This window comes from Alligator mississippiensis, chromosome 1 (genome assembly GCF_030867095.1).
Source record: "Alligator mississippiensis isolate rAllMis1 chromosome 1, rAllMis1, whole genome shotgun sequence".
NCBI classification, from domain to species: domain Eukaryota; kingdom Metazoa; phylum Chordata; order Crocodylia; family Alligatoridae; genus Alligator; species Alligator mississippiensis.
The window spans coordinates 127929713-127953477 of NC_081824.1; the positions used below are offsets into that span (position 1 = coordinate 127929713).

Here is a 23765-nt window from a genome sequence, read left to right on the forward strand (position 1 = left end):
CTTGAGAAGCATCTATGGATGCAAGCCAGCGTTTTGCTTGCTTTACTAGCCACAGCATCTCATTGAAGGCTCATGTTCATCTTGTGGTCAGTGATGACCCCCAAGTCTCTTTCTTCCATGGTGCTAGCCAGCGTAGCACTGCCGAGCCTATAAGGATGCTGCAGGTTTTTCCTCCCAAGATGGAGAACCTTGCATTTTTCGGTGTTAAACACCATCAGGTTCTCGTCCGCCCATTTGTTGAGCCTGTCAAGATCAGCCTGGATTACCCCTCTGTCTTTAGGTGTAGATGCTTTGCCACAGAGTTTGGTGTCATCAGCAAACTTGGCCAGTCCTCTTCTGACTTCAGTGTCCACATCATTAATGAAGATGTTGAACAATATGGGTCCAAGGACAGAGCCTTGGGGGACCCCACTGGTCACAGGGCACCATGACGATTGACTTCCATCAATTACCACCCTCTGGGTCTGACCATGGAGCCAATTTCCCAGCCAGTGAATTGTGGTGGACCCAAGGCCACAGTTGGCCAGTTTTGCCAAGAGGTGATCATGGGATACCAGATCAAAGGCTTTTTTGAAGTCAGGATATATGACATCAATCTCTTCTTCCTTGTCCAGGTGATAGGTCACCTGGTCGTAAAAGGAAATGAGATTGGTCAAGCAAGATCTACCCACAACAAACCTGTGCTGGCTATCCCTCAGGATGTTGGCATTGGCCAGTCCATTAAGGATGGCCTCTTTAATAAATTTTTTAATAAACTACACCAGAGCACCAGGAGTTCTCAAAGGCTGAGCTATGATGCTTGCCAGCTCCTTGAGTACCCTGGGGTGTAGATTGTCAGGGCCGGCTGACTTGAAGGTATCCAGCCTGTCAAGGTGTTCCTTCACAAGGTCAGCATTGATGGAGGGCAGGGGATCTTCCTCACCTGGACCTCCCTGTCCCGTAGTGGGTATGGGTGTCCCATGAGACTGATGAAAGACTGACGCAAAGTACCCATTTAATAGGTTGGCTTTTTCCTGGGCATCAGTTGTCAGTTGTCCTATCTGGTTTAGCAGGGGTCCAATGTTGCCCTTGCTTTTCCTTCGGCTCCCCACATATCTGAAAAAGGACTTTTTATTGTCCTTGATACTCGAAGCTAGTTGGAGTTCAGTTGCAGCCTTGGCTTTCCTGGTTTGCTCCCTGCAGGACTGGACCAGTGCAGGACATGAGCTGTTCCTTACCATAAAGTACTATATAGATAGCAAATCTCCAGCCCGAGTTACAGTCAGGCCTGAATTGGGAAGGGTAATTCTTTTTTTTTGATTGGATCACGAATACTCAGTGCTTCTGAAGTTGGACAAGCCTGTCTGGCTAGTCTGAGTATGAGGGACAACTCCCATTGAAATTAGTTGGCGTTGCATATACACACACTCAAACACATAGATCAGGAGTTTTCAATCTTTTTTGACCATTGTACCCCCAGGCAGCCATACACAGAGCAGTGTACCCCCGGATACAGAGCCGAGTGGGGGGGGGGGGGGTCGCAGCACACGGCTGGACACAGAGTGGCTGCAGCGCAAGGCAATGGGAAGTGGCAGCTGCTGCCCCGTGCAAACTTTCCCCCCCTGCCACAACCAGCTGCCTGGGCAGCGCCCACGTAGCCTGCAGAGGGGTGCCGCTGTCCTCACTCCCTCTGTCCCATCCCTGCCCACCCGTGCGTACTCCCTAGGATCCTCCAAAGTACCCCTGGGGGTAGACATACCCTTGGTTGACAACCCCTGACATAGATCATGACATGACTGAATCTTGTCAAAACTGGGGGTTTGCAGCCATTGGTTAATTGTGCATGAGGCAGATGGATTGTTTAGATTACAGGCTTTGGTTGTGTTCTAGCTCTGGTTAATTAACACAACTCTGGAAGTCAAATTAGTTACAAATTCACCAAAAACTGTGGTTTAGGATGAACCATGCTTTAAGCAGTTAGGCTTCACCACTGCAGCAGAACCAGGTTTCAGTTGCCCTAGAATATCTATACTCTCGATGAAAAAGGTCTCTGTTACCCCTTGGAAACTTCCACTGGGTCTTCCACTGAAGGAGAATTGGGAGAGAGTTCTGTGTAAGAAGGGGGAATGACAATATATCATTTTTGTTATGGCATCTCTTGAAAAGTGCCTACTTCAGGTAAGGACATCATGAGATGAAATATGCATACCGTAACTTAAAGATGAGTCTAGCAGTCCTGTGTTGAGTCAGTTGTTGCCAGCCTTTAACATTTGATCATGAACCACATCATATTTGGGGTGTTAAAACCCTTGCTCTTGGAGTCAAGTGAATATATAATCTGAACTTTTCTTGTCTCTCTTTTTTTCCTTTTAATTAAGATTTTAGCACACATGACTGAGCATATGACTTGAGTGCATCCTTGATCAGAAGACAAACACAGAAAATCCCAAATGTATTTAAATCCTGAGACTGAAGTATGGGTGCTTGAATCATGATTTTTCAAAATTTGGGAACTCCTGAGCTCCCTTCCAACCCTAATTTTCTATGAATCAGCATTTTGATTGCATTGGGACTGACACGATGATACTATGAAGGTTTTTCCTACTTGGATTTTGGGTGGGCATTACCTCTGACTAATGAAATCCAGTTATGCAAGGCATCTCAAGGGAGTGTCAATGAAACCTTTCTATGCTCTACAGACCTACTTTATGTATCCCATACTCTACAGCTTTGCATAAAAGTTAAAATACCAAATAATATTTTAACTCCATGTATTTGAGGCTTGAATGGGACAAGTCATGACTGAATTATGAAGACCGCCCACAAAAGTGCCAGTAAAAATTTTACATTTCATCACAACATCAATGTTTTCTCTCCCCCCCCTTTTTTTTTGACTTATCCTGTAAATGTTTCCCTTCTTTTATGTCTGTCTTGCTCATTCCACATGTACTCATTCATCTCCTTTGCTCCTGCAAGTTTTTTAGACACTTAACAGCAAAGATCAACTAAGTACTGATATTATCCAGAGGTGGTGCCCAGAAAAGCCAGCTTCTTTATGTCTCATGAATCTGTTGTTGAAGGAATTCTGAGGTGTCAGCCAGGATTCTTTCCCTGATCTCAGCCTCTGCTTAGCTGTTTTGAAGTCTCTGCTACATGATTTTGTAAAGGACCTCTGGCTTTATGGAAATATGAAAGTCCATTCTCTGTTATTGGGGGAGGGCCTGTTTCTGCTGCTTTGTCTTGAGTCCTGCTCTCCAGCAAAGTATTTGTGTCAGCCTGCTTCTAGTTGTCCCCCCTACACAGGAGCATGAGATTGACCTAATTCTTGTCAGTTTCATAGCTGCCCACAGGGCTCCAAAAAGCCACAGTGAAAACAGACAATACCGGTAAATTTTTATGGCAGTAGCTTCAGAAAAGCATAAACAGCAGCTTAGGTCTGTAGGGACAACACTCGGCTTGGGTGCAAGGCAAGTGACAAAGTATGGAAGATGCTGGTGCTCATCTTTGCACCTCAAAGGCTGGTCATAATGTTACAGCTGCACATCTTCTAAATACGTTATCATTTTTCTCCATGTGGACAGGTGCTTCAGATTAAATGATAGATTACAGCAGTAGCTTTTGGCAAGGTGCTTATTATTTTTAAAGCCTAATCATCTACTGCAGAAATTTAAATTACAACTGTTTCACTGCTGATCATTTTGGTAGAAATAGCCAGCTGGTATAAGCTTGTTAGTGGGGTCTGAGATTGGTAGGCCTAGAAAAAGTTCCCCATTCCCTCCCCCTTGTTCACTTTGATCCCAGTGGAGCCCTCCAGCACATGGGCGGTGTTCTGTTAGATGTACCCTTGAAATCTGATTAATTTATCCTGATCTTATTACTGAATATACTTGCACAATCAGACATTACCCACAAAAGGGAATGCTCATTGTGCAGTATGTAACTGCTGCTTACAGCAACTCATCACAATGTGTGTGGGGGAGAGAGGAATAGATTAAAAAAGAAACAAAATATTTCTAGATCCCTGCTCTGAGGGAGCTGGTTTTACAAAATCTAATCAGGGACAGATTTGCCCTTTTGCAAAAGAAAAGATGTGCCTCAAACAGCAAATGAAAAATCTTAATGGAGGAAATATTTTGCCCTGCTGCAGTAACACACCCTGGTGCCTTGTAGTGTCAGCTCAGTGAGGTGTTATAAAAAAAAATAATAGTTTTACACTTGAAAATAAAAGTCAATATTCCCCTCAGCTTTCCTAGTCAGATGCTGATTGCTTCCCAAACCGTGTGAAAAAAATCATTAGCACCGAGGAAAGAAAGAAATCATCAGTGCCACACAAATAAAACCACCCTCTGAAGCTCAGCAGCACAGTTCCCAGCACTTTTTTGTTTTTGTTTCTTGCAAACTTCTTTCCTAGCAGAGGCGGGGCTAGGTAGACTGGCTTCCCTGGAAAAGGTGGGGAACTGTGCCACACTGGATCCCTTGGGAGGCTGCAGGCTGCGTTAAAGATTAACTTCTTTAAGGTCCTGTGACCGAGGCTGCTTTGAGTGAATAGCTTTCGCGATTGGAAACTTGTGCATGCCAAGGTCTTCTGCGAGGCTGCTCTTTCAACAGGCGATTTGTTCTCCTGCCTGTGGCTCATTTCCATGCAAAGAGCCTGACATCAGAGTACCTTTTGTTGCTAAAAGCTTTCTTTAGCCGAGCGAGAGAGACATAGTGAGCAGTCATGTGAATCTGGGAGAGCTCATTTGGAAGAAAGGGGTACTAGTGAGTTACCTAAAAGTTGAAAAGAAAGCGTAGGCACCTCTTTTGCTAGTGGTGCCCTTACAAGCTGACTCTCTAAGGGACTGGCTTTTCAGGCGAAGCTTTTCTCTTTGTTAGAAGAAATGATATGACAGTGAATCCTTTGCTGCTAGGCTTACAAGAGCCCCCACGGTGAAACTGTGGCTCCAGCTTGCCTTCTGCTACCCTGTTGTTGCAGCTCTACCAGAAAAGTTTCTGAAGGAATGTCAGCTCTGCAGCTCCTGGATCCATCAAAAGCCAAGAAAGGACAGACCCGAGGGGAAAGCTGCATTTGACTGAGCAGGGTCTGGCATCTGACCTGGAGAAAAGTTGTGTTTTGTTTTCATTCCCCCTTGAAGCATTCTGTGGGTGTCCTCTGGAGAAACTGGGATTTGACTGATAGCAGTGATCAGAAGAGAAAGGCATGGTGAAGCGGTTCAGAAGGACTGGGGAAGTGTTTATTGTTGGTGAGCTGTGTGTTATTGAGGCGGGATCACCCCTTGACAGAAAGTTGTTGTTTTGGGGAGCCAGTATTAAGCTCTGCTGAGGCAGGGAGTCCAGATATGGAGGAGGAACAAGCAGCCTGCCCAGAACCCCAGGAGGACAGCATCATGTCTGAGGCTTTCTCCAAACTCTGGACAGATGTAATGGGTATACTGGTGAGTTGTTGGGGCCTGCTGGGAGAGGGGTTGCAGAGATGATGGGGCTCTGGGTCCTTCTGTACCCTACCCAGTTGTTTAACTGTGTACTCAAAGGAGTTGTTTCATTGATTATTACCAAAACCAAACCACCCTGCAAGGCTAAGCGAAATTTGTGAGGGGCTTCTGGAAAGGTAGGGGGTTTGGGTTCAAATAGTTTTTTTTAAAGGAATAACCCTTTTCTTGTTGCTGGAAGGAAGTCTGAGATTTTTCAGGACCATGTGTGCAGCTATTAAATCCTTATGGCTCCACTTTATTTTTATAACACCTGCTATGAAGTTTAGTCAGTCAAGTTAAACTGTGTAATCATCACTGATTTCTAGGTCCTGGTTGAGGTTTGTTTTAAGAACCTTTGTGGGTGGGATTTTGGTTTGGTTTTTTTTCTGTGCCTGAAACATTTTCATGTTGAGAGAAATGTATTATGTGGGTGCCCCTTCCCATCACAATTCAGGAGCATGGCTCACTCTGATATAGCTCTCCTAGCTTTTATCATTTGGCATTTGGGGCAGATATTAAGTTCAAGAACATGGGTTGCTTTGGCTGACAGTGTGTCCAGATTGCCCATAAAGCTTTTTAAAATTGTGTATATCTAAAAATAATGCTTTAATGCTTTGTCAGGCTGGTTGATGAATTTAGTGATTTACATTGCTCACAAACATGTTTGGTGGCTGAAATGACTAAGCTTTGTTAAGACTAGTGAAGCTTTTAAATTAGCTGTAAGAAATGCAGATCTCCCTGTGATAAACTTGGTTCAGCTGTGTGTGCATTTGAAAGTTGCAGTGTGGAATCTGGTGTATGAATTTCAGATTTCACTTTGGCATAGTTGGGGAGTGTGTGTTATTAGTGTGGTTTGTGGTGTGTGTGGGAGAGAGGGAGCAGGAGCTCCAGTGAATAAGTAACACATCAAGCACACTGCTATAAACTTGAGACAAAGTTGCGCTTTCTCAGATTGCACTCATCCTTGATGCTTTACTTGAAACATCATTTCTTGATGAATTATTAAAATAAGACGTTCAGCTACAAGTATGCAGCAAGCAAAACAATACTTTCTACGTTGGTGATCCTATCGTCCCTCCCTCCCCCAGGTTCTCAATAATTCAACATCTACAGAAGATCAAAAACCCATGGAAAAACTGTACTTGCTTTATATTTAATTATTTTGATGGCTGTTACTGTATCAGTTGTAGGGCAAGGAGTGCTTTAACTTTTCTGTAACTTTTTTCGATATTCTTAGCTGTGTTATCAGAATAATATTTGTATGAGATGCCAGGTAATAATTACTATAGACAACAACTGCTACACAGAAAACATCAAACGGTAATATTATCTGCATACTCTATCCTATAGATTTCTACTGATAGAAGAACCAAGAGAATTACACTCTCTGCTGCAGTTTGCTACTAAAAAATAAAATATAAGAAAACACATGAAGGATTTTTTTTTTTAACTTTTCAGCTAGCAACCTTCAATGGATAAAATCATCCCTGGAAATCTATAGAATTTAATAGGGATAAAGCCAATAGGATCTTATTCTAAATTTTCTAGAAATAATAATAGAAAACAGACTCTTGTTAAAAGTTTAAGTACCAATTTAAAAAAAAATCTGCCCCTGTGTTTCTTCTCCTCATAGACATTCTCATCCATATGGCAAACCAGTTTAATAGCACCTGACTGCTTACATTGTTTCCCTATTAATGACTTTAATGCAAGAATGGTAGCAGAGTCAATTTTGCCAGTTTGTAGGGAGCGGGCAGTTGGTGCTCTATGAACAGTCTCTTTCTCTCTTTCTGGCATGTTTCAGTACTGCATTTAGTGATGGCAAAGGATTATTGGATGCCTTAGGGATTGTGGGGGAAGTTTGAGAAGGCCAAAGCAACTGAAGTTGAGTAGGGGAAAAATTCTGAGTCTCGGGCAGTAATCATTTGGGGTAACATCAAGTTATGGGTAGGGTTTTGTATTCACTGCACATTCTAGCTTCTTCCTGGACCATTTTGTTCTTTTTGTGATAAAAATAATTCTAAAGCCCCAGGTGTCAGACCAAGCTACAGGAGTGGACATTTTGTTACCAAGAGGTTGCAGTCCATGCCTGATGTAACTTTCTTCCTATGGTATTCTTTAATATAACAAGCAGGATTAAAATACGTTCACGCGTTGGTTCTCAAAAACCAGTGTGCCCACAGTGAGAGAGCAGCTTTCCTGGGAAAAGGTCCTGCATGCTCTTGCAGAAGTTAAGGTTCTACTTTATACAGTAAGTCCCTAGTTTGTACAGTTGGAGAGCAAGTCTCCTGAATGTGAACTGAGCAAAACCCAGCAACTGAGCATAACGTGGTTCAGCAGCAATAGTTTCTGTGTTGTTTCTCATCGTTTTAGCGAGTGAAAACTGCCCAGCGTTGTGCTTTGCTGCTGCTAGAGCAGAGCTTTGAGCTACAGCAGGTAGATGCTGGACAATTCACTAGAAAAGAGAGTAGCGAAGACTTTATGGCACACTGGGGACTGAGGAAATGTTGGACTGGCAGTCTTGCACATCTGTGCGGCAGCCAGGAGGGCAGGAAGCAAAACAGACGGAAAGGGCTCATCCTTTCCAGTAGCCAAAAGAAGCTGGGAGAGTTTTTTTAAACCTATCTGATCTGTTTACTTTCTGGAAGCCAGTAGAAGAGCAGGAACTGTGAGCAAGGCCTAGCCCTGGAGAGCTCATGTACACAGTATGATTTTCTCAGTAGGTTGGTGTAGATTGACTTCTCATCTGAGCATTACCTCTCAAAATGAGTGCCTAATCTTATGCCTAGCAGATGTAGCCATGGCAGATTTTCAAGCTCTTTGTGTATGAAGGTTGGTGAGTACATGACCAGTAGCCAGTGACTGGTGCATTCTGTTACAAGAATAGAATTGAAAGATGGAGCTATTGAGGGAGAAACAATGGGAGCAAACTTCTAAGTAAGTCCAGGAGAAACATTAGCATCTATTTTAGCTGTGGGGGAAGAAAACAAACCTAAGGTGAAAGCAAACCCATTCTGCCAACTTTACTTATACTCCCCAGGACCTTCCTTGGAACTCCTCTGAAGGAAGGTTCCCCTGTACCCAAGAAAGAGTGGCAGAAGATGTGCCAGCCTTTGAGGGACATGGCAGCACAAGATGGAGCCTTTGAGTTATTTAGAGCTGGATTCTGCCACTGTCTGCTATGTTGCCCAGTACACTTTATTTTCAGCCTGGATTTCAATAAGGATTGAATGGATTCAGTGGATTTCAATCATGTAAGAGTCTGCTTCACAGGCAAAAGTAGCAAAAACTTAGGTGTTTCCTAAGCACAGAGCTGCTTGCACATTTTTTCAAGTCTTGGCTACAAGCACCGTCTCCTTTGAGGCTTTGGGACACATAATTGCTTTCTCTGTATAGGTGATAAATATAGTCTGCTTCCAGCTGTCTTGGGGGTTTGTGGAAGTACAAGCGACTGTTCCTTATTACTGTAAGGCAACTGTAATGAAATACTCTGTAGTAACTCTTATGAATTAAGTACCTCTGAGTCATTTAACCTGTTAATATGGAATGTAGTAGATAAAAATTATAGTTAAAAGCTTCTTACTTAATCTTTAGCAAAATTTATTTGGCAGGATGCTAGGGAGATCAATTCATTATAGTTCCTAGGCAAATCATAGTGAAAAAATGGTGTGACGTATATGTGGGATTTTGAGAAACTGCAGCGAGTAATGTGATATCTTTATCATAGAAATTCTCCGTATCCTAGACTGCAGCACCATTTTATGAAATGGCTCCAAGATATGTATAATCTATTAGTTCAAACATCTTATGTGGCAAGAGCAAACTGAATGAAAACTGTATTCAGTAACTGACAAGTCACCCAGCTGAGCATCTGAGTGTATCTGCTGGTGTAAGGCATCTGATAAGATGTCAGAGTAAATATTACAAAAGTAAGTGTATTGGTTTGATCTTAAATATTACAAAAGTAAGTGTACTGGTTTGATCTTTTTTAAGGTAGACTTTTAGGGGAGGCCTACTGGCTCTTCTGTATTACAAGTATGTTTCTTTCTTTAGTGTACTGTTGCTGTTGTGGGTACTTGAAGATGGGATAAAATCCCTCCCCTATTGAAGTCAATGGCAAACCTCTCAATCACTTCGGTTGAGCAAGGCTTTTAGCCAGGGAAGTGGATGTGGCTCACTGAAGACTCTTTCTGCAGAAGAAACAAGGTCTTACCAAAGGATACAGAGGTGCTTATAGGAGCTACATTGAAACTAGATGACCTTTCAGGTTGATTGTTTCAAAGTGCTAGCGAGTTCCTGGTTTCAAGGCTGGTGAATCAATGATAAGCATTGAGCAAAGAAACTTAAACTTAATTTCTATCGAGAGCATTTTAGCAAGATAAAAGAAAAATCAGTGCAGTTCAATTGGCAGCTGCCAGCTAAAAGAACAGTTTCTGTCTACTGAAGAGAATAAAGTCTGCTTATATTTGTGTCTGGAGCTCTGCCATTTGCATGCATAATCTAATCACTTAGTACAACGCACCATGCACAGTTTTCAACAATTAGGCCTGATTTCTTATCAAAGCAATAAAAAAGGCAAAAAAGAGAAACACATCAAATAACTCCTCAGCTCGCATTAGATGTAATTATGAACTACTGCATGGTGGACAAGGGGCATCTAGTTCTGCCATGCCAAGGGCACTGGCACTCAGATCTTCAGCTGGTGAACTGTCGTAACACTATCAGTTGGTCTGTGTTAATTCACACCAGCCTAAGATCTAGCCCTTGGATTGTGTTCCTGACTCTGCCACCACTTTATTGTGACTTTCCAATTCTTGTTTTTAAAGTACTCTACTAATCTGGGGATGCCGAAAACCAGCGACTACAAGGGCAATGGCAGGTATTTAGCATGGCTGAAACTACTGTGAGGATGACACCCAAAAAAGAACAAATCCAAAAGTAAAGGATCCTTTTGGAAATTGGAGGACTCTTACCATCCTTCTTCTGTTTCTCCCATCTCTAACAAGGTGAAACTGCTACCTAATTACCTGGTGCAGCACTATGAGGTTTCAGATTAAAAATGTTTTTATTTCTACTATTATTTCAGAGTGGGTTTTTGAAGCCAATCTCAGAGGCAAAGCTAAGGCTGGACAAAATAGGCCTGACCTATACATTTCAATGTAGGATATGTTGCTTTTCCATCATGTAGAAACATTACTCTTGAAACAGAATGTTTTTTCTTTCAGTAACTGACTTCTTGCTTAGCCCTCCCCTTGCCCCCACCAATTCACTCTTTTCTCCGCTGCCTTATAAAATGTTACACCCACCAGCACTAATCCCTTTATGAAGAAGACAGCTCACAGAGATAACCTTTGACCTAGACTTTTTCTTGCATGTCAAGTCACATAACACAAATGTCTCCATCAGGTATCACAGTATCCATGAGATACTAGTCTTGGGTATGATAAAAGTGGCTGGGTCTGGCTCTTTCATTTGTTTTCAGAAGAACATTAAGCCCTTTGCTGGCTTTTAGAATTGCAGAAAAAAATAAGGGATTCTGTGTCTGGATTTTGCTATGTGCGCCTGAGCTATTTTGTGCAGAGCAGCTAGCTACTCAGTTAAGATGAGACAGTGTCTCCATTACAAATTCCCACTTTCCAGTTTTTAATCCAGGACTGTGAATGTTGGTTCTGTTAGAAAAATTATCTCCATAGTCTAATTTCATGCATTTTTGTCTGAATTTTAAAACTAGCCCATTTGTTTCAGTCTGAATTATGCCAAGTGCTCTGGAAAAATAAACTGGCACTTTTTTCCCCCATTTAGGATGCTTCTTTACATTTGTGAAATATAATGTACCTATCAGTTACCATCTTTTCCTTTTATTTAAATTATGTCTATATCCTATTTAAAAGGGCTTCAAATACCTGCAAATATTGGCTCCTACACATTTAGAATAACTAGTTTATAAAGGATTTTTATTTTATTGCACAAAATGCATTAAGGTAGAAAGAGATCATTAAGTAACACAGCCTTGGACACCTCTATTTGTGTGCCCTACACCAGCTTGAGAGTCCAGGGCACCACTTTCTGATGGTTAAATAATTATTAATTCTCTTTTAGAACATGTGCTCTTAGGCACTACTATGATCATTGTTCAAGTAACTGTACAAATGTAGTGGGAAGAGGGTCCCTGCCCAGAAGAGCTTATAATCTAAACAGATAAGATAAGCAAAGGTTATGGGAAAACAACATAACATAGGAGCAGAACGATTTAGATCCAGTATCTGGAAAATCTTCCTGACTGTAAGAGCAGCAGGACAATGGGACAGTCTGTCCAGGGAAGTTGTGGAATCTCCTTGCATTGGAGGTTGTACACTATATGCAACTATCCAGGCTACTTTAGGAGCAGTGACTTCTGCATCTGTGCAAGGAATTGAGCTAGATGACCCTGGAAGTCCTTCCAGAGCTATGTTTCGGTGTGATGATAGCAAATTTCACTGTGGTTCCAAGATTTTCTTTTAGGAGGTGGTTTTGTTAGGGGATCAGCTAACGGAAAGAGGAAGGAAGAAGTGGGCTGGATCTGAGAAGCAGGTGTGGAGTGATGCAGAGATGGAGAAGGGGGAGAGAGAGCCAGAAGTAAACAGCCAGTCAGCACAGGACAGATAAAGTCCAGGCGAAAGTGTGGAAAATATATCAGTGTTCTTCAGTCCCACTTAAACTGCTTCTGCAGCTGCTGTTCTGGCTCCAGTCTCTGGCTTGGCTCCTCCTGGCTATTTCTTTTCCAAAAGTCACATGGTTGAGTGGATACAAGGCATTGCATGGGTTTTAGTGCTTCCTTTGGCAGGGGCCAGAGTGCTGGCTGCATCCCATGTTACCCTTTCCCCTTCATACAGCAGTCCAATGTCTCTTCCTCCCCACCTATCCTGTTGTCATATGTGAATGACCAGTGAGAAATTTTGCCCACGGGCTGGCACATATAAATGACACTTGCATAAGAGTAAATGATACATGATTAGTAATAATTATTAGGTGTTGACCCTGTGGCTTTGTTTCTCATAATAGCTGTTTTCACATCAGATTAGGCAGATATTTTTCCTCCTTACAATTGTATGAAGTAATCTGTAAATGACCAGCCTTTTCCTTTGTCATTTTGCATTCAGCAGATGTCGGGGTATGGGAGGCAGGTGTTGTTTATAGATACCTGGGTTCCTAGTCTTCAGGGTTTCATGATTGAACACACAAGGAAAAAAGGAATTGTTCTGTTTGTCTTTAATATGTCTAAGGATAAGATTTTTGTGATAAAGATGCATTCTCCTTTGGAGATGTGTGTGAGAGTTTGGGGGTATACCATCTAATTTACAAGTACCTGGAGATATTTGGTACATTGGTAGATGTGTAATCTAGGCCTGTGCGAGTAGGCAGGTATTCGATCTGTCTTCAGATCTGTCCGCTTCAGATGCCAGTGATCCAATCCGGAACTCTGGACCAGGTTTCTGCTTCAGTCCGGCTGAAGTAGCTCCGAAGTTTCGGGGCCACCTCGGAGATCCAGCCATAAGGTATAATGGGGAATCAGTGAAATATCTATAACTTTGTTGGTTTTTTTTTTGTCTGATTTGGATGAAACTTGCAGGGGTGGTAGCCTCTGCTGAGAGACTGAAGCCTACCAAGTTTCAAGAAGATCGGTGCAGGGGTTTGGGGGCAACTGACCCTCGAGCAGCGGACAAGCAAACCTCGTGACATGGGTGACACTGTGTGTGTTAAAGCACAGCAGGGTGACAGCTGCAGGGATGGTGGCTCCTGCTGCGGCCGTGAAGCTTGCCAGCTGTCAAGGAGATCGGGGCAGGGGGGTTCTGGGGCCCTGCACCTCTGGCTGCTGACAGGCAAAACTTGTGACATGGGTGGTTGTGCAACTGACTGTCTCTGTCTTGGGGGGGGTTGGAGGGGGGAGGGAACTACTGCAGCCTGGCTGCTAAGCTACTGTGTTACCAGTTACCAATCAATTATGATTCACTCAGGGACCAGCTCAATACACAGTAGCTAGCTAATGTAGCCAGTTAATTAGCAACAATTAACACCTACGCAAATACAGACTAAAGAGAAGAAATAATCAATACAGACAACCAAATGCCTCAAGACAGAGACAGTCAGTTGCACAACCACTCATGTCACGAGTTTTGCCTGTCAGCAGCCAGAGGTGCAGGGCCCCAGACCTCCCCTGCATCTATCTCCTCAACAGCTGGCAGGCTTTGTGGCCGCAGCAGGGGCTACCACCCTGGCAGCTTTCACCCTGCTTCACCTTAACACACGCAGTGTCACCCATGTCATAAGTTTTGCTTGTCCACAGCTTGAGGTGCAGTTCCCCCCCAAGTCCCTGCACTGATCTCCTTGAAACTTGGCAGGCTTTGTGACCTCACCAGGGGCTACCACCCCTGCAGTTTTCACTTCCCTGTGGTGTAACACATACACGTGACGTGAGTTTTGCTTTCAAGAATTTGGGGTGCCGTTCCCCCCAAATCCCTGCACCGATCTTCTTGAAACTTGGTAGGCTTCAGTCTCTCAGCAGAGGCTACCATCCCTACAAGTTTCATCCAAATCAGACAAAAAAACAACAAAGTTATAGATATTTCATTGATTCCTCATTATACTCTATGGCTGAATTGCCAAATCGGCTCCAAATCTTTTCTGAAGCGATTAAGAAGCTCCAAATCAATTCAGAAAGCCTAAAGCTTCCAGCAATTTGATTCGGATTCATAGATTCGGCCTCCTAATCATCTCTGAATCCGAATCATGATCCGAAGCTTTACACAGCCCTAGTATAATCCTCTGGTAGAAAATGTTTATGGTAGGGCTTATCTTAATAAATGGGCTTTGAATAAAAATGTAAATCATCAAAAGCCACCTGTTCTAGGAAAACTAAAAGAAAAGTGTACACTTCATTTCTGAAGCATGTGATGTTGGAGCTAGAGGTGTACTCACTGTGTCTGGTTTAATATTCTTCAGGTTTGAGCAGACTATTTTCCTTGGTTTCATTTATGGTAAGAGCAAAAGTCTTTCTTGGCTGAATTTGTGTTCAGAAAAATCAAGTATTTTAATGTAAATGGAGGTATGGTATAAGAAAATAATTATTGTTTTGATAATAAATTTTGATCATGCCTGGAGAAGGTGCTTAAGCTACATTTGAATTTGAAGTGCACTTTTATGTGAAAAGTAAAACAACAGCCTCCTGGAAAGCACATTTTTAAGGTGGAGAGGACAGAACAATTGGCTTCATGTGCTGCTTTGATGATAAAGAAAAACTGTAAACAAATAATAACTAGTAAAACTATAATTTACTTTAAATAAGATCTCCATTTCTTGAGTAACTATCACGCTAACAAACCAGAGATGGACCAAGAACGAAGGCACTGGATCCTACCATTTAGGAGTCTGGATCAAAACAATCTGCCTTAGGCTTGGCTGTGTTGTTATTAGTTTTTGCTGTTTGACCTCAATGGGACCCTGTGTAAATATAAGCATCTGGTTATGGAGATTGGTTTCCTGGATCAGGGCTTAAGATAAACAATGGAGGAAAAATAAGGGGCATTTGCTTTATGCATACTTGCTTTATACTTTTGATTAATGATAGAAAATATAAAACATCTTCAATTTTTTTTTAGCACCACTACACATTAAGATGATATTATATGATAAACGCGATAAGTCTTTGTATCACACTGCATCTCTCCATAGTGTATTCTTTAGTGTGCATAAAGAGGGAACAAAAGAACAGAAAAATAGCAATGCAATGTAATATAAAGGTAATTCATTAAAGAGTTCTGCACCAGTAGCCACAGGAGCTCTCTCAGTAGATTGTCATCAGACTCCCCAGACGGCCGCTTATTTATTTTTATCATTATAGAGTATGCAGGAACGTTAAGTCAGTCAAGTCTCTTGATTGGCTGGACATACCTGATGCTCTCATTTGCAATGGAAGATGCTTGGTTCAATAAAACGGGTACCATAGAAACAGAGGATGAGGAAAGCACTAGATAAAAGGCTAGATTTGTGCTCCATTAGTCAGTGGACTTGAGTTCATTTACACCAGCAGAGAATTTGCCCCATAGGCCTTTAACAAGTAGATTTTTCTCATTTGTCATCTCTTCATAAGATGAAGTGCATTTCTCTAATTGTGTGATGTTGCATGAATTTTGTCTACGATGATCAAAAATATGAAGTAGTTAAACTTTGTAGTCCTTAACATTCCAGCAACATCAAGTGAAACTTGTTCTCATGACACCGAGGCAAATTCAGCTCTTTTTAGGCTGGTAAATCCTGATGCACTCCATGAGAGCAAAATAAAATATTGGCTTGATGGGCATAATTCTCATTTACATTGCACCCTCTGGCACTACAAAATGACCTTACAGTGGACATAAATAACACTGTTGAAGCTGTGTAAGGGAGCTTCAGTGTAGATATGCATCAGTCTGCCCTTTTTGGTTCTAGACCTATTTCTTGTTTATTTTTTATATTTTATTTTATTTTATTTTATTTGTTATATTTGACACAGCTTGAATTGCATTCTGTAGGCATAGAATACATGCCTTCACTAATACATGAATAACATATTCTTTTAATGACCTTTGCAGCTGTGGATGTTGTCAGCTTTATATCCCTAAAATAAAGGGATTTAATTTTTTTGTCTGCAGTCTTGCTTTTCATGATTCCTTCTCAACTTTGTGTATCTGAAAGTATAAATGATAGATGGATCTCATGTTATGGTCAAGTTCTTCAGTCTCCAAGAATTAAGAATGGAAGCAAATTCTACAGGTAGGAAAACTCAGCCGGGAGTATTAATCCATTGGTAATTTAAAACTCAAACCTAGGAACTAAAAGTGGAAGTGAAATATCTGTTTTCCAAAGCTAGGACAGACATGTTGCTTTCATTCCTGCATTGTTACTATTGGGAAGTGGCATCTCTCACACGGAGAGTAATATGATTGAGTCTGTATGTTTACACATCAAAAGTTCTACGTTTTTATCTACTTGGAGAAGTTATTTGGGGGGAAATATGTGATAGGGATATTGGATATTTATAATACATACATTTAGAGATACCAGACAATAGATGCTTATACATGAACATAGAAATCAGTGACAACACAGCTCAGCTGGGGACTGCAATTGATGGTGTTATGTTAGGGTAAGAGCAACTCCATGGCTTGATTCCAAGATTTGTTACTGCAATCAAGCTAGGTTCTGTATGAATGCAAATAAGTTAGTAACATTGATTCGTCAGGCGAAAAGGCCACTGTTCAGAGGACCAGTCTCTGTCATTGTAGATAACAGTACAGGAGAGAGGGGGCAAAGGTTCCCCCTTTCACTACTCAGCTCCAATTAGACAACATTATATCAGAGGAATGACAAGGAAGAGCTGATATTGTAATTCAGAACCAAGAAACACAAAGCATCTTTGCACTCCAGCAGCATTGTAAAACTGATGAGCTAAAGGTGGCCTTGACAAAGCAAGCTGTTGCATGCCCAGTGATCGGCTAGCACGGCAGCAATACAGAGAAACATAGTATTTGGGAAGCAGTGCAACAGGAAATGTAGAATCCACAACGTGGAGTTGCAAATAAGCCTTCACATATAACCTGCTTCGCATAGGGCACTTCTACACATTGCCTTACCGGGTCTACATGTGATTGGCAGCTACATTGCGGTAGTGGCATATTCCCCTTTTTTAGCATGCCCCTATGGCATCGTGGCAGCAAAATCTAACCATGAACCACAAGCAAAAGGAAGTACTAAAACATGGCACCATAGCAATGTTGCCATATGGCGACATGTAGGTGCACCCATATACTCTTAAATAACAGTTAGCATTAAAAATAAAAGTAGAGGCACATAATTGTATCTCTCTTAGCATTTGGATAAGAGCTACATGAATTTTAAGTTCATCCCTAAGAGCATAAATCTTCTATGGATCAGCTTTGTCTGCTCCTGCTTGTCACAAAAAATATGGTGCCCTCTTGAAGGGCTACATAAACTGCCTGGATTACTTTTTTTTTTTTTTTTTTCTTTGCACTGAATATAAGGCCCTATATCCCTAAAGAGACCTCTCATTTGTCACCATGGTGGGCGTAAGTGCCTAATCCTGCTTTTGTTGGAGTCGGTTTGGAATTGTGTTGATTAGTCCAATAGGAAGCTATTAACTCCAATGGCAAAGGTTACTTAGACCCTGATACTGCAAGAGGCTTGCACCCACAGACCTCATTGTTAGATTTGAACTTTTTTTTAAGTAGCAATTAATAGATTCCCTTTCCCCTCCCCTTCCCTCTAAATTCTTCCACTGAGAAAGAGGTTTGAATAAGCGAAGATCCCATGTTAGCTGGACAAACTCAGAATTCCTGTAGATGGCAAATTCTTTGGATTGTCTTTGCATTTTTCTGCATACCACTCTTCCCTGAAGCTTCTCAGCAGTCACATTCTTTCTAGGGAAGAAAAGAACAACTCCCAGGAACTCCTAATTATTCAAGTTGCCCAGTCAAGGATTGTTTGTGTGTCTGTAGCTACACTGCTGTGTATCACTAAAACAAAACCGAAGGATGCAAATAGATGGATTTTTTTTCCTTTCCTTTTTTTTTTTTCTTTCTGTAATATACTGTGCTCATTTTTTTTCATATATTATGAGTAAATACTTTCCCCTCAACAGTAGAGATTTACAGATGTAGTTCTTTCTGCAGAAAAGCTTATCTTCATGTATTTTTTGTTTTATTTTGTTTTCTTAGCTTTCACTCTCTCCCATTTTTTTCACTACTGCCTTTTTCTCTGAACTGTCTGTGATGACTAAGTCATATCTCATCTTATAGCGTAGCCCTTATGAAGGCACCTTACACATTTATAGGAATGAATTTTGATTTGTGGTGGGTCGGGAGGAATCAAGCTATGTCACTTCACCTCACATATTTCCTTTCTCAGCACAGATCCAGCCCTTGATTTTTATTACCTGTTAAGAAAATGTATGTGTGCATACAAGTACACTCCTGCAAACCCAAGCTTGGGCATGATTTCTCTCTGGATCCAAGGAACTAAATGAAGAACATTAAAGTCAGACCTAATCAACATACTAACTCAAATAATGAAGCTCTGTTTCACATCATGTGCATTGGTATGCTTATTGCAAAACAGAAATAAAAGGCTGCTTCTAAATATCCACATGTGAACAATTCATAGGTGCTGGAGGTGGGAAGGGTTGGAGAGTTAAATCAGTGTTTCCTTAATTACCAGTGCTAAGGAAAATGGGAAATGCAGGGATTTCAGTGTTGTATTTTCAGTCAACTAGGATTTTGTACTCATTCATCAAGAAATCTTTGCTATTTTACTCAGTACTTGTAATCCTCAAACTAATAGGAATCTCAACTTGTGGAAGATGTGATATCTTTTATTAGACCAACTAGATATTTGCAAACAAATGATTGTATGTATATGCAAGCTTTTGGGCGCACACACTCTTCATCAGGCATAGGAGAGAGCAGAGATTGTAAGAGTTCTCCTAGGTAGAAATTAAAATTCATGTTTCACAGGAGAGCTGAAGGTGTGGTAATGTCTCCTGTTTGGAAGGAACACAGCATTTATTTCTATGTTCTGACCTTCTTTAACAGCATTGCAAAACACTATACAGGCAGTCCTCAGACTTACGACACAATTGTTTCCTGAAAACTGCGTCTTAAGTCGAAACGTTGTAACTCGGAACTGATTTTTCCCATAGGAACAATGTTATAAATCAGGCATCGGTTCCTGAACCAAGGCCCGATACCATATTTTCACCAAAAATAACCCATAATTTTGTACTCAGTCAATTATAGCTGATTAATATAGCTACATTAATGTATTTATATTGTAAGCAGCAATCATATTGATTTGGAAGGACTTCTTTGAGGTGACTTTGCTGGACTTTTTGAAGGGTTCTTGGCTGGAGTCTTCTCAGGAGTTTTGTTTTTTCTGGACTCTTGTCTGCTTTCTTAAAGAAAATGTCCAAGGAAGTTTGGACAGATGTTCTCCAGGGAAATGGGCGACACAGCGAACTTGTTCGCTGGTGTGGTATTGCATCGGATGAAGTGTTGTAAATTCAAATCTGACGTCAGAAAGTTGAAACAGGGTGTCAGTTTATAAATGTTGTAAGTGCGAAACGTTGTAACGCGAAATGTTGTAAGTCGAGGACTGCCTGTTGATACTTATACACTGAAGGCTACAGAAATCTGAGATAGAAAAGTTCGCATTAGATCTTTGATTCATTCTGCCTATCCGTCGTAGTTCATTACATTGTGATTCCTAGTATCTCGCTCAGTTTTGAGTGATTCATGATTATTCCACAGCCTTTTGCCTTACTGTCAAAAAATACCTCTCATACTGGGAAAGAATGAGGTAACATGCAGAAGGGGGAAAGTGAATCATTACTAGAGGACTGAGGATTTTCATGACCAGAACACTGAAAAAGAGCACCCCAACAAGGGGTTGTAGCCTCTCTATGTTAGGGACCAGGAATTCAGGAAGATCACAAACCAGAAGAATTGCTGTGTTCATGACAGGAAATGACTCAGGCCTGAGTAAGGATTTTGGAGAGGAAGGGCCACCATGAGAACCGAATTTGGCAAAGTACCAGAGATGACAGTTGATAGACGTGTCCAGGCAATTAATATGTGGGAGGAAAATAATTTGAAGTAAGAAAGGGGACTTCTTATGTTATTAGGCTTGGGAGCAAAGTTAAGAAGAACAGAAATAGCACTGCAGTCATAACATAGCAGGCCAGGATGCTAAAAAGGGAAAATTAAAACTTGTCCAGCGACTGGCACCTTATCTTTGAAAGAAAGATAAAATAAATATATAGTTTGGAAACTGCTATAAACAATAAAACTAACAAGAATGCTCCATACATAAGACTGGCACATGCTTACAGTGGGTGGCTTGCATGTGTGGATCCATGATTGCAGTGACAGAATCACAACCCCTTTGGCTGTGTTGCACGTGCGCAATGAAGGGAATTTATTGCACATGTGCCACATAGGTGAAATGAGTGTGTCTGTAGCCCTTTACTAGGATCCTGGATGTTAGGAAGCTCTCAGTTCCCCAGCCAATCAGCACAGCCCCACCAGTGCTGTGAGCTGTATGCGCTCACCAGCTCAGACTCTGCCTGAAGTCCCTGCTTTCAAACAGCTCTGGAGCCTGCTGCTGTTTTGCTTTTCCTCTCCCTCTCACCCAGCCCTTCAGCACCTCCGCCCCCTTCCAAGGCTCTGCCACAGATTTTGGCGCTGCTTGAAAGGACGGACTCTGGCCTGACCACCTGGTGAGCTCTGAGAGCTAACCAGGCATGTGGCCTACAGCCAAAGGTAGTGTGACCACAAAGCCACACCACACCCTCTCTGGATTCACCTAGGCAGTTTGTGATATGGAGTTAGTTGGCTAAAGTACATTGAGGTTGTGGAAGAACATCAAGGTTTAGCCAGACAGCTGGAATAATTTGAAATACCGGTTTTGCCTTCACGTGTGCCTCATTCCAAATGTTATGCTCAGAGCTTTGCCTTCGAAGCTTTGTGAAGGGATGTGATTGCACAGCTCTGCATTCTCATTAGCAGAAGTCAGCTGAAGCCTTATAAATTGAAAATGTTCCCTTTTGACTACTTTCTTATAAGATTTCTTTGTGTACAAGGTGCCCTTGTCTTACAGGTTGGAAAATGCACAGTCCTTTGTTTTAGACATCTGCTTTAGACATTTAGACATAGGAATAGATTCCTATGGGCAAAAGCAATGAAGCACTCCTCTCCTACTCCAGTGTTTCATAGATCGCCTTTGCTCTTAAGATATTCTTTGATTAACAAAACAACAGATGACATCATGATCTGCTTGATGGAGAAGATCTAAGCTGCCTGTCAAGGTCTGCTCCACTAATTTATTTTCTAAAGCAGCATTTGTGAAAAAGTAAGATAAACTGGTTTTCCTGCTCCTGTGTAAGAAGCTCCACAACATATGGCTAAGTTTACTTGGGATGCCAAGGCCAAGAAGTGGGGCTAAAAGTTACTGAGACTAGTATGGCCTTAATTTGCAGTTAGTCAAAATCCAGATGCATGCATGTGAAGGAATCCAGCATCTCTGTCATGTTTCAGGGTCTTTGATTGGTTCTGGACTTTTTCACCACCCTATTTTATCACCAGCTGTACGCTTGATCCTACCCTAGTTGTGTGTTTGTTAGGTTCTTTGTAAAGTTGCAGTCATAGGCCAGATTCAGGAAATCATCTCTATTTAGGGCAGCGTTTAAGCATGTCCCATTGTAAGCCAGTATATACTGGAAAAAGTCAGTGGGACCAAGAGCATGAGTTCTTTCTTGGCTCAGGGATATAGTGCATTGTTTTAGAAGTTAACATTTGCAACATTGTGTGCACTGCCTCGTCAGAGAATAACCACGATGAAGCCTCTGTTAGGTACAGCAACTCTTAAGGTAACTCGGGACTAAATGAGGTGGGATTTACTTCTGTTGGTGAGCAGAGAAGGTGCTCTTTTACTTGGGAAAGGGACCATTTAGCTTAATCATCAATAAGCATTTTGCCAATGCTGAAGCAATCTGGGTATATAGAAATGTAAAACCACATCTTCAACTCTATGCAGATAAAGGGAAATAAGTGAATAAAAGTACTAGATCCCAGAGTGCAAGGGATTATAAACTGACAAGAAATAGAGCTTTTATTACCAACTTGATATCCTTAATTGATATAAACATGAATCCCTGCACAGTCTCTGGTACTTAAAAGATATGCATCTAAATAATATTTAAATGGATTCCCGCATTTTTAAGACCCACTGGAGTGTACTTGTACTCAATTAAATGAACTGAAACCCCCAGATAACTGTGCGTTATTACTCCTAAATAAAATGCTCTTCAAATGCAGGCTTTCCTGGTACTTAGTTAAGACAATAAAAATCCTTAGCCTGGTGCTGTGACGTTTGTGCATGAATAGCTTTTTACTTAGCTAGTTTGCCTGATACTTAAGATGGGGCATAATAACTATTACAATGTTGAAATCACTGTGAATGTGCCTGTCTCTAGCTACTCTTGTTCTGTTTTTCAGTTTTATAAACTAATTTGGGCCCTACGATTTTGAGAATAGTATATGCAATTTAGAAGTCACCATCCCAGAAATATGTGCCACAGTGAAGGGATGCCAGGTTTGCCAGAGAGACCAGCATTAAGCAGCTCTAATTTAGGCACAGACTAGATCTCCAGAAGTGCTTAACACTTGAGTATCTGACCCTACATGTGCATGTCTTCCCATTTTTTTGCATGGGAACAAAGACCAGATCCAAAAAATAATGGGATGGATTCAACTGAGAATCATCACTCTTGAGTTTGATTCCCATCTCTGCCACTGGCTCACTGTATGAACGTTAAATACAAGCTAGTTGACCTTTCGTTTGTCTGCCTTGTACCTAAGAATTGTTGAAAGAAAACATTTTGACCATGTTAAAATTATTTCCAGTGAAAACAATACCACTTGTCTCACCCTGCATATTCTGAAAAAGCTTTTGCCCCATTAGAGCATCAAGGGGGGGGAGAAGAGCAGATGCCACAAGGTCTGCTAGAAATCATTCTTTACCAATATCCTTAAGTGAGAGATGCTCAGAAAGAATGGGGGTGGCACTAAGGCAAAACCATGAGAGTGTCTTGCATCCCCCCTGCCTACGAATTATTCCTGCAGGCTTATGTCTTGTTTGGGTTTTATTTTTTCTACTTTTCTTAACATTTCACATTTAGTTCTTCTGGCACATATAAACACTGCCTTTTTGCTTCATCAGTGCCAGATCTTTTCAGCCAAGATCCAGCTCGAGCCTGCTGAGCTGAAGGACAAAATAAAATGCACTTGTTTATATCTGTTAGACGGTGACACCCGATTTCTGTAGCAGTACATATTTCCTCAGGAACCCCATGTGGAAGAAGGGTGGCTGTGCCCAGCAGGACTCTGATATACCGTCTTGTCCATCCCTTCAGTTCCTGAACTGAAAAGGATTCTGTCTTGGTTTGGTAAAAGAGTTGCAGGAAAACATTTCTCCTGCTGCTAAGATTACATGGGGAAAAGTGGATTTCTGCCACATTCAATTATAGTTATCTCCTTTTCTGGTAAAATACTGAGCATCAGGAAATAGTAGGAGTGAAGGAGAGGTTAAACTCGGAGTCTACAAAGTGTTAGATGTATCTTTCAGATTGCAAGCCACTGAGTTTTTAACAGCAACAGTTGGACCTGTGGCAGAGCTTCAGAAGAAACCATTTAAATATGTGCTGCCTTATTTTCCACAGCCAACTGTTAT

General features: G+C 41.5%; 1 protein-coding gene across 6 annotated transcripts in view; it reads left to right on the plus strand.

Moving 5' to 3' along the window:
* The window catches only part of SASH1 (SAM and SH3 domain containing 1), an 843969-nt gene that overhangs the window by 657255 nt on the left and 162949 nt on the right, over nt 1-23765 (plus strand). For 2 of the 6 annotated variants that reach the window (XM_006262401.4, XM_059713865.1), the window contains exon 1: nt 4446-5414. The exons of the other annotated variants lie outside the window; for them this stretch is intronic. In XM_006262401.4, the coding sequence (XP_006262463.2) occupies nt 5319-5414 (96 nt within the window). In that variant the 5' untranslated portion in view covers nt 4446-5318. Of the gene's footprint in view, nt 1-4445; nt 5415-23765 lie in introns of those variants that run through there. 6 annotated transcript variants of the gene reach the window in all.